This window comes from Podarcis raffonei, chromosome 10 (assembly GCF_027172205.1).
Source record: "Podarcis raffonei isolate rPodRaf1 chromosome 10, rPodRaf1.pri, whole genome shotgun sequence".
NCBI classification, from domain to species: Eukaryota; Metazoa; Chordata; class Lepidosauria; order Squamata; family Lacertidae; genus Podarcis; species Podarcis raffonei.
In genome coordinates, this window is record NC_070611.1 from 34,483,510 (window position 1) to 34,502,902 (window position 19,393).

Here is a 19,393-nt window from a genome sequence, read left to right on the forward strand (position 1 = left end):
CTCACCCCGCCCCTGCGCATGGCTAGCCCCTTCCCTATGCGGCTAGCCCAACCCCCTGGTGCACAGCATGTACACCGCTCCAGGTGTTGGAGCAGCTAGCTCCACCTCTGCCCACTGCATGTAAGACACTGGTCTTTCCATGATGCCTCCATGAGATTTACACATGAAAGGGGCTACAATTTCCATTTTATCTAGATTATTGACATATGGTAAGACACACTAAGCACTAGATAGGACAACTCCGGGGATATTACCAAACTGGCTGACGGTTATGAAACTGTAGTAAAATGTTATTATGCACCCTTTACTCTAAGGCCCCAGTATGGTTTTCATACTGAAACACAATTTAAAGCAGTTTTTAAAAACTTAAAATAAAAAATACAATTAAAAATAAGGTGGGTCCTAAAAATATATATCTCGTTTGCCAATGGGCAGGTCAAAGAGGCACATCTTCAGCATTCATCAAGGACTGTATAATAAGGTTGCCAGATGCGCCTCTGTGGAGCAGGAGTTCCACACAATTTAGGGACTGCCATAGAGCATGCCCTCTCCTGGGCTGCCACTCCTTAGCTTCTGAACAACCAAGAGGGCCCCCTCTGCTGATATTAGCATCCTAGAGGGTCTGTAGGGAAAGAGGCGGTCTTTCAGATATTTGGGGCTAAGTGATTTCTGGCTTTAAACACTAAAGTGAACACCTTGAATTGGACCTGCAGATAAATTAGCAACTAATGCAGATATTTTAAAACTAGAGTTATATGTGATCCAAAGGGAACCACAGTTAGTAATCTTACTACTGTATACTGGACCAACTGAAGTTTCCAAGTCATCTTCAATGGCAACCCCACATTGCAATAATCCCAGGAAAGGCCCAGGGAAGAACAGTTGCCACATGAGGTCCAACAGGCTCTGCTCCAGTTCAATAGCTTTGTTTACTAGAATGAAATCAACCAGAATACTGCTGTCTGGTTGGACACCTAATAATGAACGGTATGTTTATGTTCATTAATTTTAATGGGTCTAGTCTTAGAAAAATTTAGTTGAATATCACCCTTAGTCTCAATCTATAGTGAAGATTGTTGGGTTGGTCCCATCAAAATATATAGGCATATAATATGTTCCTGTCAAAATATACTGATGAAATCTTTTAGGGTCCTGTCTCCAAAGCAGAGTTTTTGTAAGGAGCATAGTACAACTGATCAGTGATCTGTTTTGAATAATCTTATTTAAAAGTGTAATTAGAAATGTTCATCCAAGGGTGTATATTGCATTTGTTGATCTTTCATCTGCTTAATTCCATTTGTGGAAAAAAGCTAGCTGTTACTTTGTTACAAAAAATAACTCATGTTTCTTATACCTGGGCTCTTTCAGATTTAATGATCCAGTTAAAACATCACAATAAGCCACAGTTTGTCTTAAACCCTAACTAAATTGTGAATATGAAGAAAAAAGCAAAACATTTATTTCAAAGACAAAACAGGTCTGAGTGATTGGCTCTCTATTAGATGAAACACAGAAACGCAGATACACTGTCTTAGATCAACCAAAGCTTCATCTTGAAATAATTTTAAGGCTATATTCAGTAAGACAAGCAAACACAACAGCATATACTTACCTTGTTTCATGTAATGTTCTTTTTCTAAAGCGCAGAGGTGCTGTCCTTAATCCTGGAAGCATAAGATCCTTCTCATAAGTATCAGCATTCCCATTTTGTTCTGGATCACTTATCACAGCTCTAACAAACAAACAAACAAAACCCCAAAAACCCCACATGATTTCATGGAACTAGTTTTATAGAATTAAAATATAAAGTCAAATTCTTACACTGGAACTAGCTACTACATAGAAGACATCAAGAGACAGCTGCAGAATCTATGCATTCAAATTTATGCATACAATTTTAAAATAATGAATGTTTTATCTAAATTACACAGTATAACTAAGTTAGCAATGCTTTAACCATTTAACCCTATTCACAACAAAAGATTTGGTCACAATTCTGTCGCAGAGGCAGGATGCACTGGAAACAAGCACAGGGACTGATGAGCGGAGGGGGAAGTGGGAGAGAAAAAGGACAGGCACACCTGGTGTAGTCTACCTCCTCCCTAAACTCTTTCTCCCATCCTTCTTGCCACTCAGCTCACAGTGCCTCACAACATGATTCTCTTCTGGGTTCTTTTAAATACATGCAACTCCCCATTTACACAGGGACTATGTTCCGAGGCACCTTGTGTTTAAGTGAAATTGCGTATATTGGGAACACCATTGCAAAAACCCCTAAACTTCTGGCAACCCTTGAAAAACACTTTTTAAAAAACCAAAAATCCACCAAACTCCACCACAATTGTTCCCTCCAAACATCCTTGCTCAAACTCCAACTCTTCACAGGCCTCAAAGGTGACTGCAAAGGATTCTGGGATTTCACTTGCAAAGCTTCATGGGATTGCTAGACACTATTTTCACACCATTTTTGCCGTTTTCATACTCTTTTAGGGCTGGTTTTGCACTGTTTTGTGCCACTTACGGGTTTGTAGAAATGCATGTGTGTGTGGTTGCACATGCCTGGAATATGTGTAAATGGGGAGTTGCCTGTCCTCCTTCCCTAACACCAGGAATAGGAATACTGTAGCTCCATGTGCAGACCTGAGATGATGGATGTGAACAAGAAAGGAGTATTCTGTCAGCCACAAAGAGGAAAAGTAAGGTGGCAGTCCTATCTTGTTCCACATTAGACCTTGCTTGCCAGATTCTTTTACATTTGTTCTACATCCTGTTCAGAGGTACTAAATAATGACCATTGCATATTTACAAAATCAATTTCGATAGATCTTATGCACAAATCAGTATGCCTAACATAATAATCTTACGGCGTAATCTTATATTTACTCAGCAGTATGCCACTGAACATAAGGAGACCTTCTAAGTATGCATGCTTAATAAGAGTAGGTTAAGTTTATCATTATCAATATCTTTTGTTTTCATGTTTTATGATGCAAATTACTATGTGGATATAGGAAAGTTGGGTTATAGAATCAATAATAAACAGTGACATAATCCAATTGAATTTAGAAATTTCGGCTGCAATCCTGATCCCATTTACTTGGGAATAACCTCATTGAATTCAATACGACTTAATTCACAGTAGACATGGTTAGCATTGGAACCTTAGGCACATTTTTTCTGGGAAAAATAGATTTATCTACATTGTATTTATTATCTTTTATATACATCAACATTTGTATATCAACATTTGTATTTATTATCTTACCTAGATAACTGATCTATCATTACTTGTTCCACTACAGTTTGTTTTTTTCTTTCTGCTGCTACATCCTCCTGCAAGCAAACATTAAAGAGAAAAATATATAATTACAGCAGTTAAGAAAATATTGTTAAAATGTTAGGATCATTTGGATCTCTTAAAAATTAACAGTGGATTTGGGTTGTAAAACTAGGACACACATAAAATGTCACCCACTAAAAAGCTTACACAGATTATTCATAAACTCAGTTATGGTTATTAGAGACACATTTTTATTCAACTAGATAAGAAAAGATAATTTGAGTGTCTGTCATATGTGCAAATTTCATTCTAACAGAAAGAAAAACTGTTTCCATTACTTCTGCTTCCATTCAGAGCATCACAGCATAATAGACTAGTTGAAGCTATGTGACTACAGTGATATGAATTAATTTTAATACGTTTTTTACGCTGCTCAGAAATGAAACACAGTCAATCATATGAATCTTGGATCCTATGTCACTGAGATAAAGCTAAACCCAAGGTTTTGGGTAAGTAGGAAAGCCTCATTTAAAAATACTTGGAACAGAAACTAGTATATAGAGAATTTTATAACACGTTAACATTTCCCAGAAGACTTACAGCTTCCAATTTTCTTATGCTGTGCTGTATTGTGTAGGGTTTGCTTGTATAGCATTGCTGCAGAAGGGCCTTTTCATCAAAAACTGTCAATTCATCATATGTTTTGTTTTCAGGCTGTAAATCCTATGTGGGAATAAAACACGTTATCTAGATATTATCACTGATAATCAGTGGCCAAGACCAGCACTCTTGTTGCATTTGATTTGTGTTCCTCACCATCCAGAATGTGCAAGAAACATTTGTAGGTTCTAACCTATGCTAGTGTCCTGCACATAACTCTTTTTTTTTTAACTTTCCAGAATTATGAGCTGGTTTAAACTTGCACTGTTCACCTATATATATGCTGATAAATTGAAATGATGTAGATTTTGAGCACCTGGTGATCCACGTATGAGAACTTATTTCTGCAGTGCTAATTCTATTCTCTGAATCAAGGCAGTATGCAACTTATAAAAATAGTATGTTATATGAATCCTACATGCATAAATTCTATATACCACCACTTGTCTGAGCACAGTACTTTCACATAAAGGTTAGTAGAGTTCCCAGTGTCAAATGAAGTATGAATGTTACCTTTTCCTCAGCCATTCTTTCTGGAGGTTTGTGTTGTTGGTTATCCTTTGCTTTTTTTTCTGCAACTCTCTGAGAATACTGTTTATATCCCTCTTTCATTTCTGCTTCATACTGCTGATACTTGAGTTTGTATTTATCTGTTGGGGGTGGCAGATTTTCTGGTACTGTCTTTTGCTCCCACAAAGAAAGCTGAAAATGAATCATTGGGAGCAGTCAAAACAGCAACTGCAATTGTGAAAGTTTAATAGCGAACACTTCGTTTTTTTAAAGTTGCCAAAAACTATCATGGTACAATTGTAAAATGAAAGTTGAGTTATTTGTCAATAGGGCAGTTTATTATTGTACCAATTAACTACACAATGGGTGAAATGGACAAAGATTTCTACAAACTTCCATTATTATCTTGAATATAGCAATCCACATTTCACATGCAAATCATAAATGGGAAATATGAAAATATAAACTGGCAAACTTTTTCTAAAATAGTTGGAGGGTTTTCAGCATCTGGATGCTTTATTTTTCTATTATTGAACCGAAGCAGAAATATTAATGATTTCATTATTATTTTGAAACACACACACACAAAGTTTTGTTTAATATGTTTCTTTAACTATATTACCTCAGCTTTCTCCAGCTCTGTTTTTCTTGCTGTCTGGGTAAGAGAAAGAGCAGAAACATAAGTGAAATATTTTTTTTAAAGATTTATAGTTAATCAATATAATTCAAACAGAAATTAATTTCAGATATGACTTTAGGGGGAAATTAAATGAGTTATAAATATTTAAGTGCAACCCAATGCTTAATCAGAAGTTGCCTCTAATGAACTCTGTAAGTCTTACTCCCATCTACACCAACAGTTCTTATACATAACCCAGAGCCACACATGCATATTCCATACACTTTGGTGTTATCAGACAGGACATGCATGAAAGGGTCTACTACAGACCCTTTAATCATGGCCATTCAGTTGAATGTTCCACTGAAACAACTGACTACCATAATTAGTAATGTCATGCAAATGGCTGTTGCAGCTACATGAATGAATAAGACTCTTTTCGTCTATAAATGGGTACGGTAGAGCCATACAGAATACAATCATGACCAGTGTATTTCGGGTGGTGATGCATGTTAAACAGTGAATAAGATCACAACATAAAAATGTAATATGTATTTAAAAGTAGAAGTCAAACAGTTACCCTTTTACACTTTTCCAGCACATTTTATGTGCTATAAAATATTTAATTTCTTTTGACAAATATGGGCATTTGCTAAAGTACAAATATCATTTTTCCAAAATTAGGGCATTGAAATATATGCTATCAATACCCTAAAAATAAACATTATTTCTTCAAAATGTTAGACACCAGCAAGGTTGTACTGTACCTAATGACCAGAGTAATCCTACTGGGGGCGGGAAGAGAGGAGTGTCCATGATAAACGAACTGCCACATCCAATCCATCCTGAGCTTGCACCATTTGGGACAGAAGCTGGGTAGGAGCAGCTCTTTTCCTGGTAATTCTGGTGCTTTTCCACCCCTCCAGTTTCCCTCCCATTGGTTCCCATGGAAGGGCAATTCACTAAAGCAGCTTCAGGACTGGCATAGTTTTATTTCTGGTTTGGGGGTTTAACAAGAGAAAAATTTGGATCATGGGGATTCAATGCCTCCCTCTGTCTGCTCTGGCACTCCCTGCTGCAGCACTCACCTATCCAATGCATCTCTGAATTCAGTTGCAGTACATTGGCCCTCATTCAGTCCACCACTTGGTCATGCACCGCTTATGAATGATCATGCCATGGATGAGTGATGTTTTATTATGGACTGGCATGGCATTCACCAGAAGCAGCAGGTGAGTAGGTCCACATAGCCACCCTAGCCTTGCTGGATGAGAAGAGCAGGCTTTGCTTATACTTTATGTTCTTCCTTCCAAGATAGTACACCCCACTCCTTGTGCCTCATCTCCTATAACCCTGAAGATGATATAGCTTGAAAATATTCCTGTTAACAAACTAACCTGTTGAATATCATAATGTTGTGCATAAGGGCTCTGTAATGGAGTACCCCAGCTGATATTCGAAGATGAAAGTAGTAGACCAGTATGAGGCTGTCCACCACTGTATGGAGTGTAGGGATCACCATCCTAAAATAAAAGGACTTTTTAAATGGCAAAGTGTTATGCTTTGTTAAACTGTTGCAGAATATCAATTGCCCAAGAATTCAGGAAGCAAATTCATAAAATTTATGGACACTGGAACTACACAAGGATGAGCTATCTGACCACATTAGTCAGCCACAAGTATCATGTGTGTTGTGGCAAGGGTTTTATCACACACAAGTAACAATACGAATTTCAGAGAGAAGTGTTGTTTTTTACATAAACCTAATTCAAATAATGCCAATTAGGAGCTGCAAAACAGTTTTCTATCCTGAAATATCACACATAGGTGCATATTCTGCCCAACTTATTAAAAGAATGTTCTAATGAATTCAGAAAATTAGTTAAGATGACTGGTAAGTGACAACTAGGGCAGCATATTCAAGCTAGCACTATGAGATCTAGATATTATATTGTTTTTTACTTCCAGCAACTGCCACATCTAAATGTTGGTTAATTTTCTGAAATTAATAGATAATTGTTACCTCATCCTCTGAATCTCCCAGCTTTCCCAAATCAAGGCATGGAACTCTGTAGAAAATCAGAAATTAGAAAATGTAGCAAGCTTTCAAAACTTCCTTTGGTTTTCAGATGCCACAATGCTTTCTTTTCAAGAAGTTTCATTGATTTCTAAAGGGGTCTAATTAAAAAGTTCCAACCCTCCTTTTCCTTATGGAATCAGGTAAAAGAAGAAAATAAAGAAAATAAATGCACTTCGGACTATTTCCATCCCCATTTGCAAAGGACCCTTGAAGTTCTGTGAGGAAGTTCTGGAAGGCAATTTGTTGTTACCATCTCATAAAGCTTGAGCCAGTGAAGATTAATTCTTTTTCACTCTCCACTCAGCTAAGTAGCAATTCAACATTGCATTTCTATTACCTTTCTTAATAAATTTATTCTAATTATTTCTCTTATTACCATCCAGTAATCAAGTGAGATATTAATCGTAGTGAAAGTGGGTAATGCATTTGTGAATATTTATGATTTAGAAAGAGGCATTCGGTCTGCTATTAATATTTAGCATCTGAGACCACTCTAGTTCTCAGTGAAATAATTGAAATGTTGAAATGTGTAAAGATTTGCAAGAAGAAAACAGTGCTCCGCAAGGCTCCACTGCCACTAAACGTTATCTATAATAACACTTCTACTTACTTTACCCAGTGTACATAGATGCATGCTCAGCAGCAATCCCTATCTTTCTGCCTTCATAGCCTTCCTAAATCGTCTCTAGCTCACAAAGTCTTGATGTCCCCAAACATTCCTTTCACATCAGTAGGCTAGTTTTTCTCCTTTGTCTACATCTTTCATTCCTGAACCCAACAGCCCTCTGTACCTAGATAACTCTAATCCCTATGTAAAAATTAATTTTCAAGTACAAAACTTGTTTAAAAAGCACATGAAACTCTGGAATAATTGTAGTAAAAAGAATGATACATTTCTCTCTACATAGTTTTCTTCAACGTATGAACTTGTTCATTGAGAAATACATGAAAGCAAAGTAACAAAGTAACATATAAAAAACAAGAACATGGACCCTATAGATACATACACACATGCACACACACACACAATAAATAAAATTTGATGAGAATTACTATTTCTCTTTGTAGAATTATGTAGGAAAAGCCTGGTACTAAGCAATTCTTATTTTCAGAGAGTTAGAGCTAGAGATCCTAAGGCTGAAGTTCTACTCACGAAAGCAGAACGTAGGATTTTCAGGGGATTCCCCCTTCCCTTGCAAATCTGCTCTGGAGGACTGGAATGCCCTCAAAAACAATGTGGGAGGTGGGGAAGGAAGAGACAGGAGGAATCTGAGAAAATAGCCATTATCCTTCCAAGAGGAACAGCATCCACTGGACCAGCTGACCTTCCATTAACAGAAGGAAGGACTGCTTTGGATTCATATGAAATGAAAAACGTGACAGTGCTGTGAAAGGGTAGTGGGGGGGGGAGACAGTAAACAAGACATAGGCAGTAAAAAAATATATGAAAACATTGACTTACTCAGCTGGTCGAGGGCCATGTTTTGTTTTTGTATGTGGCCTCCATCCCTAAGGGAAGAAAAAAATAGAACCATGTTTAATTCCAGGGTTTTTTCCATATTTCTAAACCCTAAGATTTGAAATCTTTTAAATGAGTATCAATCAGGATCAAAATACATTTAAATGATGGGCACAGTAGTGGAGAAACCAAGGTTCTTGGGTTTACAGCATGTGATTTGTCTGGAGGAGACAAACCATAGCCCCAGGATTGGATGACACATTAAACCTTGCAGCAGCGCAGCAGCAGGAAGACCAGGGTTAGAGTATTTAGTAACATGTCAGTTTAGTGACATGGTATTTTTCATACCACAACAGGATAGGACAGATGTGGTGTCTGATAGTATGTTGTAACAAGGGATTGTTTTGAAAAATTATAACATTAGCAATGAGAGACAAATATGAAAGAGGATCCAGTACTGAACTTCACCAACCGTATGTACCAAGGACTTTCCAGAGAATGGTTAATGATTATATATATATATATATATATATCCTTAATATGCTCAACTTACTTGAGCAAGTTTGTAGTTCCTTGAGGACAGGGCTGCTTGCTTTCTTGGAGATGCAGCAACTCCTTTAATCTCTAAATCCATTTGAATTCAGGTATTAACTACCTATAAAAAAGAAAGAAAGGAAAAAAAGGTTATTCTTTGTATTATTCTTTTGTGTGCATGCACGCTTCTTCAGATACGAAAGGTCATACCAAGAACAAACTTAATTGGTCTCTTACGTGCTACTGGACAATTTTTATTTTTTATATATTTCTACTGCATCAGACCAACATGGCTACCTACCTGAGTCAAAAGTGTGACTGAGTTGTTTCAACTATGATGTAGTGTGCTTGCAAGCATGCCTATAACAGAAGGCACGAGGGAGTATGACATGAAAATAAGAAATATTGTATGGGGAGGTGCCAAATATTGTCCTCTCTTAGGGCACCATACTGTATTACCAAAGTCCACCCCTAAGCATAGTTTCCATGATGGATAGTAGCCACTGATTCACTTGGAAGATTCAGTTAGGGTCAGAGTTGTGATGTCCTTTGAGGACAATGATTCATCTCTCATTACTGGTGGCAGAGCCAATAACTATGGGAGGGATAGCCTGGCTTTTTGTCCCGGGGTTAAGCTTCCCGAGGGGCACCATTGAGGCTCCCAGCCTCTGTGTATGTGTGTATATACACGTGTACGCAAAAGAGCATTTGCACGCAGGGGGGTGCCAAACTGGTCTTTGACTGGGGTGAAATAAAGCCTAGTTTTGCCCCTGCTGGTGGGAAACGCTGTAACCCTGCCTGAGTCCATAGAACAGGGCGGGTAATAAAATATTTTGACTAAATCATTGATTTAAACCAGCAGACCTGTTTACAGAACCACAGAATGGCAGAGTTGGAAGGGACCCTCCTCTGATAATCTACTCCCCTCCCGCAACATTAATATCTGCAAATAAATGTATTGGGGGGGGGCTGCCCTGCAGGACAGTTTTTAAAGTAACTTGGGAGTTAAAAGTGATCTAAAGCTATGGTTTTCCCAGTAGTGATGTATGGAAGTGAGAGCTGGACCATAAAGAAGGCTGATCGCCGAAGAATTGATGCTTTTGAATTATGGTGCTGGAGGAGACTCTTGAGAGTCCCATGGACTGCAAGAAGATCAAACCTATCCATTCTGAAGGAAATCAGCCCTGATTGCTCACTGGAAGGACAGATCCTGAAGCTGAGGCTCCAATACTTTGGCCACATAATGAGAAGAGAAGACTCCCTGGAAAAGACCCTGATGTTGGGAAAGATGGCGGGCACAAGAAGAAGGGGACGACAGAGGACGAGATGGTTGGACAGTGTTCTCCAAGCTACCAGCATGAGTTTGACCAAACTGCGGGAGGCAGTGGAAGACAGGAATGCCTGGCATGCTCTGGTCCATGGGGTCACAAAGAGTCGGACACGACTAAACGACTAAACAACAACAACAAAGGCAGGTGAGCCCCCTGGGACTTCCTTTGGGCTCTGCTACATATTTAGCTAGCCTCGATGGCGGCGCCTTCGGGCACTTCGCCCCCTTGCGCGCAAGGGATCCCTCGGGACTCCTTCGCGCACGGTCCCGTTTCCTCGCCACCAGAAGCGCGCGCGGCCGCGGAGCTCTCACCGCCGCCTGTCGCCGGGCTGGGGATTCGCGGCCAAGCGCGACGGCCGCCTCTCGGTTAACGCGACTCCGTCCATGGCTCCTAGTTCTCCCTCTTGGGGCGGCGAAGGCGGCCCGTCAACAAATCTTTTCTCTCACACACGCACGCGCGCGCACTCTGTGGAGGTCCGACTTTGAAGCTAAGCGCGGCAGAGAAACGGCGGTTGGAATTTGAAAGGCCCCGCTAGTTTCTCCGTTAACGGCTCCCGGGAGGGATGCGTTGGGCGCGCGCGGTTGCCTAGGCGACCGGTAAACAAGACGGAACGCCTCCCGCTCCCTTCAACCGCCACTTGGGCGCGTTAAGTTCAAAAGACGCCCCGAGAGGCGAACGGGGAGGCCGGGCGAGCGCCCCGATGGTCTGCGGCTCTCACCTCAGGGACAACGTCCTTTCCTTCCTCGGCCTATTCCCGCCTGGGCGCTTCCTTGTCCAGCCTCCTTCCCAGCCCCACCTCTGCTCTCTCTTCTGGGCTTGTTCCGAGGGAACAGTCCGCGAGCTCCTCCCTAGGAAGCGAGCCTAGAGCTGCTGGTGCTGCCCTAGGAGGGGCGCATAGAGACCGGGGGGGGGATATAGGGAAGCGGGCACCCACCCACCTTACCCTAAAATCGCAGACAGCGTTGCATTTGTCAAAATGCGGCAGCTCCTCACCTGGAGCTTGCGCACTTTTTTTTTACCAGGCATACCTACAAGCGGGAAGGAGGGGCGACTACTAAAGGCCACCGTTGCAACAACCTCTCTACTCCATACGCTGCTACCATAACAACATCGCGGTGCCCGGGACAAGTTCCAGGGGGCAATTCCACAAATCGGATTACGAGGTATATATGAGCCAACTTTTGCTACTATGATCGCCTTTAGCTGCCCACCTGTTTCAGCGAGCAGCCCTGGTTTGTGTGTTTTTATAAAGTTCCTGCACTGGCTAGTTTCTCCTAATGCAAGAAACCACTATTTGGCTCATGAACCCAAGCAAGCATGGTGTTGTAAGATGGAACCATTTTTTTTTTCGACACCCAGGCTGCAGGGCAATCCGTGTCAGGTTTTTCTATCCTGACAAAAGTTTTCCCCCTCATAATGTATTTTATGCTGCTCTCAGTAATGGATAGTATTTTGAAATTAAGTTTACTGTATGTAGAATACCCAAGTGTGAATTCAAAGATAGCTTTATTTCTGTTAAATAAATCATGACACAGTGTAATATATCATGTTTGGTTGCTCATCTATGGATGCATTTACCTGATTTTAAGACCTGCTAAGGAAAAGATTATTATTATGTCCTCATATGTAAAACCACCTATGATTAATACTTCTTCAAGCCTACTGAAGCCCTATTTAAAAACATTTGTCATAGAATTCTGTCTTCATAGTATTTGCAGGGATCAAATAAGAAAGAAATATTTGTCCTCAAATTTCAAACTTAGGGAACATTTTTCATCTGTTTTTGTCCACTTACACCTAATATGGGTTATATGACACCCCATCAGGTAAGTTATTACATTTCACTATTGTTAGCTAGTCAGTTTTTCAATACTTCTGCTGCTCTATACAATTTTCAGGAAGGCTGGAAAAATTATTAAGATTGGGGTAACAGAATCATAGAATTATACAGTTGGAAGGGACCAACTCCCTGCAATGCAGGAATCTTTCACCCAACATGAGGCTCATGCTCTACCAACTAAGTTATCCCAGTACAGTACCTTTCCACAGTGAATTGTATAAACTTTCCAGAGTATTTCAGTTGTTTCAGAACAAAAGTAAAAAAACAAAAAAAACAGGACTCACTGCTTATCAGTACACAGTATTTGCTCCAAATCCTTTCTGTGGAGACATTCATGTGAAACATGTAGACTTGGAAAGTAAGAAATTGGGGGGGGGGAATGTATACAACATAATCTGTTACCATTCCTTGATTTTAATAGTTGTAAAAAATACATTGCATCTTTACAGTGTAGTGGAATACTATATAGAGCTTTTAGGGTAATATATACAGAAATACCTTTATATAGAATAAATAGAAAAGTTTCATAAATATATTGTTTCAATGCATATTGCAGCAAATGTGAATCTGTTCCATAATAATTTAAAAGTGCATTATAATATGTGCAATAATTCATCACAAGTTATTAAATATAACTTATCTTATCTACCTAATTCATTTTTAATACGTCGTCTTAACCCAGTCTCTGGTTCTGCTGTTTCTTGCTCAATTACTTCATCATCTTCCATCTTCTTTGGGTCTTCCGGTGGTCTAAGCAAGAACTCATGATCATAGTGCTTATGCACCTCTTCATCACAGTGTTCCTCAATATCTTCAAACAGCTCTTTATGCCCACAGTTTTCATTATCACCCTCACCCATCTCTGCCTCAGGATGTGAACTGAATGACTGAATAAGATCTTCAAGCCTCTCTTGGCACGTGTGGCTAACATCTGAATTTTTTTTAAAAAAAAGAGGGGAGGAAAGAAAATGGGAGATTTAAAATTATAATTAAGTCCACTGTCTGTATAATAATTAAAACAAAGCTGCTATCAGAAAATTGCAAATGAGCGACCAGCTTTATTATAGATGGCAGTATACACTACATTAAAGTATACAGTTCTGTAACTTGTCTATTAAATCATAAGTAATGCTTCTTTTGTTCTGTAGCTTAAACAAATATATAGATAATTCACAGGCCCACCTTCCTCTATAAAAATGAGTGGGGAACCCCATAGAAGCCGCAGATCTGCATCTACTAATAATGTAATGAAAGGGTGGGCAACCTTTGGCCTGGTCTCCTGTTTTCCCCAAACCACACCTATCTGCCCTACACCTTATGTCAGAGCTTTCCAAACTTTTCATGTTGGTGACACACTTTTTAGACATGCATCATTTCATGACAGTAATTCAGTTTTACTAGCAAACCAGAGGTTAAACTAACCTCTTTCCAGCGCTGGGAGGAGCGCAGGGAGTGTTCACGCAACACCCCTACACATGACAGCTAACACACATGTCGTGACACAGTTTGGAAAGTTCTGCCTTGTGTCATATATGGTCAGGTAGCGGTGCAGCTGGTTCAGCTGCATGCCTAAGTATTCCATGGCAAACTCAATAGCACCACTGATTCATGCAGAAAGCAGGTTTGAAGTCACAGCCTATCAGCCAATGGGCAGTGAGTTCAAGCCTGTTAGATTAGCTATGACTGTGCTCCCAGCCCTATGCTCAGCACTGTGGTTCCCAAGTGTCCAACAAACAGCTGAGTGTTAGACACTTGGAAACTACTGGACGAGGACTTGGGACAGGTTGGCAGGACAGCCTGCCTGTTGAAGTTGTCCAACATAGGTGGAGACAATTAGCAATCTGGCCTGCTGGGCTAAAAGGTTTCTCCACCCGTGTTCTAATGGGAAGGTATGCTGTGCCCTCTAATTGCTTAGAAAGAACAATACTACACTATACCACCAAGTCATACAAATATGTCAAGACCAGCAAAATCGTATGCAAAACTTTCAGCCAGAGTCTCAAGCCAGGGTTATTACAGTGTGATTTTAATGTATTAAAGATGTAAGTACCTTCTGGTTTCATTGTCGATTTGTCCAATCCACTTTCTTTCATCAGCTTCCTAATGGACTCAAGCTGTACCATAATTTCATCTTTTTGTTCCGAAGCCAAGGCATTAATGCTGACATGAAATTAATTGAAAAGTCAGCAGGTAGTAATAGAGAGCAGCTGTTAATATGCTACCAAAATACTTTTTCTAGCCCTCTTATAAGAAAACTCTCAGTGATATATTCTTATGACAGCACTTAAGAATCAGACAGGTTGTGGAACAATCTTTCAACTATGCCAGTCACTAGGGACCACCTTTCATCACATCAAGGAAGCAATAGGAATTCACCTCTGTCAGGATTCTGCAATCCAGATTAAAACTACAGGACACAAACTGGCAAGTGCAAAGAAGCAAACAACACTGTATTGATAATACAGGCACAAAACCTAATCTGCCACGATGTGGGCAGAAGCCGATAAATGGACCTATGTAATATGAAGAAAATTTAATATTGGCACCTTGAAATCTGAATTACTCATCCAGTCTTGTGTAGCCTACATTACCAAAATGCTATTTAGGGTCTAGGAAGGGAGTGTTAAAATTGTTCCAGTAATTTTTTAATTTAATTTCAATTATTGTTAATGCAGAAAATATGGAGACAGCAAAACAATTCACATGCTAATATTCTTGTTATGTTTAATCACATTTACCAACTCACAATTGTCTCAAGAGCTGAAATATTACTAAATCAAATCCCCACCAAAATACTCACCAGCTTGAAAGCGGATCTAACTGATTCAATAAAGAATTTAACATTTTCTCTGTCTGTGCTAGATGTTGCTCCAACTCCATAAGCTGGCGTTCTACAAGTGAGAACAAATACTTTTAAAGCAGTGTTGCTAATAGATATTTAAAAACCAATAATCTATTTTTCTACTTTTCCGGAGGAGCTATGGAACTGAACTAAAGCATTCAAGGGCTATAATCCTAAACCTATTTTTATATTTAAAAAACCAAATTTTACTGAATTTACTTCAGGATAAACATGATTGGGATTGCATTATAAATAATACAATGCAGAGAAAATTTGAAAAGGTAATTTTACCAGCAAAATGGCTAGGAAAAAACAGCTTCACTTATTTGATTAAATGAGCAGCATTTGATGTGACAGACATTTTTTCCTAAAAACCAAATACATAATCAATACTCGCAAGAATTCTGTTTCCCAAAGTAGATTGCTGTAGTCTGTGCTAAGGAATAATGATACAAAGTAGCTTTGCCATAACTATCAGTAAGCAGTGAGTGGAATGCATTTTCATGAATGCACTCGACTCATAAAACAGCAGCCAAAAAAAGCAATTAAGATTATACAATTCCACCAATTTGATTGCTGCTCACATAAACAGAGGAACAGAAGGGCTGTAGAAAAAAATATATCAAGCTTCTTAAGCTGAGGTGTGATTGCCTGAACTACTATGTGCAAACTGTATGATAAAGATCTCTAGGCCAGAGATTTCTGAATCGACTTTTACCTGTTTCTTTTGTCTTAACTTCTGTAGTTTTTTCTTGCTTGGATAAGCTTTCCTCTTGAGATTTCATCTATGAAAGAGTAAACAAAATTTACCCCAAAAGCTTTTAATATTGAAAATAACTAAACCTCAAGAAAACGTTTCACTCGTTTGGATTAATGTGAAGACACGAGGCAGGTAATAATACTTTATCTTGGAAATATAGTGTAATCCAAAACATATTTCCCCATCTGCTTAATTTATGTTTCAGCCTCTTTCTTCTCACTGACTTCACGATGACAAAACCAGCATCAATCCAAAATTTCCAGTTGAACTAGGCTGAAAACTAGCCCCTTCCTAGTCATAATGCTTCAACTTACAGTTCAGTTTTCCTGATTTAGTCATACCGATTTTAGTGTAATTTATTTCAGATACAATCCTAAGAACGATTAAAATTCCCACTACTGCCTTTTGTCATCTGAATTCTGTATACAACACAGATATTTCTGTAACATCACAAAAACCTTTCTAATAGAAGAACCTTTGGGAGACACAATTGTTGCTTATACTCCTAACGACATTTATTGGACTATAAAAGCATTTACAAGTCCAGCCTAAGGCATTTATATTTCATTCTTTCCTGAGAAAGCAAAGGTCTCCAATACTGGAAATACATATATTTATGACCAGGTTGCAAACTTGTTGTGGAGAACCTAGTATGCCAATGCATATTTCAAGTGTTGCTGGAGAAATACACTTCTCCACTTGGTTATCATTTTCACTTCCACTATCAGACTAGGTGACTGCCTATCCGTAGACACCCTTTCCTGCGATGCAGGCCCAACCACCTCCAACTCCAATTGGCTTTGCTGTTGACTTCTCCTCTCCTTTTTGGAGTCAATCATTTGTCTAGGCAGGGGTTGTGTTTGCTGCTGTGTTTGTTTTGCTGCCTGTTGGAGCATAGAGCAGAAAGCTACTTGAGGGTCTCAGCTGAATATGATGGTGAGGGGAGGATGTGGCATAATAATAATAATAATAATAATAATAATAATAATAAATAATAATTTATTTCTACCCTGCCCATCTGGCTGGGGTTCCCCAGCCACTCTGGGTGGCTTCCAACAAAAGATTAAAAATACATTAAAACATCAGTCATTAAAAACTTCCCTAAACAGGGCTGCCTTCAGATGTCTTCTAAATGTCAGATAGTTGTTAATTCCTTTGACATCTGATGGGAGGACGTTCCACAGGGCGGCCGCCACTACCGAGAGGGCCCTCTGCCTGGTTCCTGTAACTTCACCTCTCGCAGTGAGCGAATCTTGTCTTGTTTCTGCTTTGAGTCAGAACAGAGACTGTTCTAAACGCTATGTGCAGAGGCATCATTATCATCACCTTTTACTGCATTGTTCCAAAGTTGTTTGGGAGTGGGGCATGGTAGCGGCATTATCATTACGCACATGACTGAAGAAATCCCAGTTCTGTACAACTACGTGGATCATAAATTCTCTTGCTTACTAATAGTTACCTTTAAGAACTTGTATAAAGCAAATACACCCACACCAACAGCATACAAGGGCATGAGTGTTAAAGCAAATTCTTTGCCATTCCCTCTAGTCCGCTCAGTCTTCATCTCCTTCTCCATTGCATTTCTCATTTGTTGGATGCTTTGGTATGTTTTGCTTTCAGAACCCTCTGAATTCATCTGTGACTGCAAGATTCTCTCAGATCCACCTGAAAAACAAATAATACATACATACATGTAATACATACATGCACATACAAACAGACTGAAATAAAAAAAATGAGAAGCACTCAAGTCTGTGAAGAAGAGATTTGTTCTGCAGCATGGAGAAATCAGCTTCACTGTGGAAAGCAATTCCAGGTATAGTCTCAATGCGATAGTGTGAGATTAGCTGATGCTAATGAACATGCCAAGAGGCTTCTCCACTCCACACTTAAAATTAGCCCCTTTTAAAAACTCTTATGAGTCTCCTCTTTGCAGATGGAGCTCTGCAGTCAAAGTCACATCAGAAACAGGAATTGGCTGGGAATGTTTTAATTTTATTTTGTGCTATATGTTGACATTTTGTTTGATTTTATGTCATGCTGGAGCTTGAAAGACTGCTATATTTTAGCCATCTTACAATGGAAAAGCAACATTAAAGTATAAACAAATAAAGCAAGTTAGGAGCAACATTCAGTTAAAGCACAAAACACATCTCCCATTCCCCACAGCTTTGACACACTGGCAGAGTGACAAGAGAAGTATGGAGCCTACTAGTATATTAAAGGGGGGGGATTAGGATAGCTTAAATCTCAACTAAGGAGACATACCTAATGCTGCTACAGGAATGGCTGAATTTTTAATTTCTAATTTTCTTGATGGGTTTTAGGCCAAAAGGAAGTTAGCCAGGTTTCCCCCTTGAAAATACTGATCTTCCAAGACTATCAATTTTAAGAACATAGAAACAAAAGTGGGTTTTTCTTCATTCTTTCCTAGAAGTTGTCTTTCCCAGTATGCATAAAAGACAGAAAACGCAAGTTTTTCACCTTTCTTGGGACTAATTCAATACTACAACTCAAAATATTATTATTCAAAAAATAAAAATAAAAAAGAATTAATGAGTTAAAGGGGGAAGGCAACACCCAAAAGTTGGAACTGTTTCGTAGCACACTAATAACATAAGTGACACCGATAACGGTTAATGGCCAGCATCACCTTTCTCCTCCAGTATCACCCATACCTTTGCGGCAAAAAATAAATTTGAAAATGGGGGCGGGACTTAAGGAAGATTGCTTGGAAAAAGGATCCTCTTGAAAGAAAAACACAGTTCGCTAACTAGTCTAATGAAGCTCCCTCGTTTCCCTCTATAACCGGACTGCAGGGATGGGAAGGGGAAGGTGGCCGACACCATATACCGTGGCGCTGCTGATGGGGATCGTGGCGACCAGGGGAGGCCTTGGTCCCCCGCGGGGACCTGCCGCTTCCGCTGAACATCCTCGGCATCACCACGAAAACGCAGAGCACCAGCAAGACGGAGATGAACACCTGCTGCACCGACGACAGCACCATGGCGGCAGCGGGGAAAGGAACAGCAAGAACGGCAGCAGCGGAGGAAACGACCAAAAGGAGAAGCGGAGGGCGGCAAAAGGCCCTTGGCCAGCCGGGAATCGTCGAACGGCTCGTGTAACGGTGGCAAGACGCCTGGGGAGAGCGAGAGTCAGCAGCGCAGGAGAGAGGGAAGTTGGGAGAGGAAACCATTAACGTGGGAAGGGCGACTTCCGGCCCCGCGACGCCTCCGCTTTTCCTTTCTAGCGCCCCCTTTCGGGCTCCAGGCGACACGGGAAACCGAAGCGCCTTTTGCCTTCGTGACGCTCTTCATAGGAAATTAGAGAGCGATGTTAGCTAGTTGAACTCGGGCTAGACCCATTGACGCTAATGGGCCTATCGGCTCTCTGAGGAAAACTTAGCGGAGGGAAAACCCGCGCGGCTTCGGCCGGTTGCCTATATAGAAACGGCGCCCCGAAGTGGCCAGAGCCTCCG

General features: G+C 40.0%; 2 protein-coding genes across 3 annotated transcripts in view; both read right to left on the reverse strand.

Moving 5' to 3' along the window:
• CAPS2 (calcyphosine 2) overlaps positions 1-11,403 on the reverse strand; it is a 29,435-nt gene extending 18,032 nt beyond the window's left edge. Inside the window, exons 1-10 of one of the 2 annotated variants that reach the window (XM_053406658.1) lie at positions 11,192-11,403; positions 9,162-9,263; positions 8,612-8,658; positions 7,093-7,138; positions 6,467-6,592; positions 5,073-5,105; positions 4,454-4,642; positions 3,881-4,003; positions 3,266-3,333; positions 1,613-1,732 (exon numbers count right to left, since the gene is read on the reverse strand). In XM_053406658.1, coding sequence (XP_053262633.1) covers positions 1,613-1,732; positions 3,266-3,333; positions 3,881-4,003; positions 4,454-4,642; positions 5,073-5,105; positions 6,467-6,592; positions 7,093-7,138; positions 8,612-8,658; positions 9,162-9,242 — 833 coding nt within the window. In that variant the 5' untranslated portion in view covers positions 9,243-9,263; positions 11,192-11,403. Of the gene's footprint in view, positions 1-1,612; positions 1,733-3,265; positions 3,334-3,880; positions 4,004-4,453; positions 4,643-5,072; positions 5,106-6,466; positions 6,593-7,092; positions 7,139-8,611; positions 8,659-9,161; positions 9,264-10,784; positions 11,045-11,191 lie in introns of those variants that run through there. The other variant, XM_053406657.1, reaches the window with a different exon arrangement.
• A 1,304-nt stretch (positions 11,404-12,707) lies between these two features.
• Positions 12,708-19,381, reverse strand: CCDC107 (coiled-coil domain containing 107). Its single transcript, XM_053406663.1, has 6 exons — positions 18,769-19,381; positions 17,375-17,580; positions 15,874-15,940; positions 15,114-15,204; positions 14,364-14,473; positions 12,708-13,244 (listed from the first exon to the last, which is right to left on the reverse strand). Exons 1-6 carry the CDS (start codon positions 19,109-19,111, stop codon positions 12,955-12,957), a joined length of 1,107 nt encoding a protein of 368 aa, XP_053262638.1. The 5' UTR covers positions 19,112-19,381; the 3' UTR covers positions 12,708-12,954.
• Positions 19,382-19,393: the final 12 nt, after the last annotated feature.

Excerpts from the sequence above, each read along its gene's own strand:
- CCDC107 (XM_053406663.1), bottom strand. The coding sequence starts at position 19,111 with ATGGTTTCCTCTCCCAACTTCCCTCTCTCCTGCGCTGCTGACTCTCGC. Across the intron at positions 15,941-17,374 it reads CTTTATACAAGTTCTTAAAG|ATGAAATCTCAAGAGGAAAG; the intron begins GTAACTATTAGT and ends ACTCTTTCATAG. Across the intron at positions 15,205-15,873 it reads AGTTAAGACAAAAGAAACAG|AACGCCAGCTTATGGAGTTG; the intron begins GTAAAAGTCGAT and ends TCTCACTTGTAG.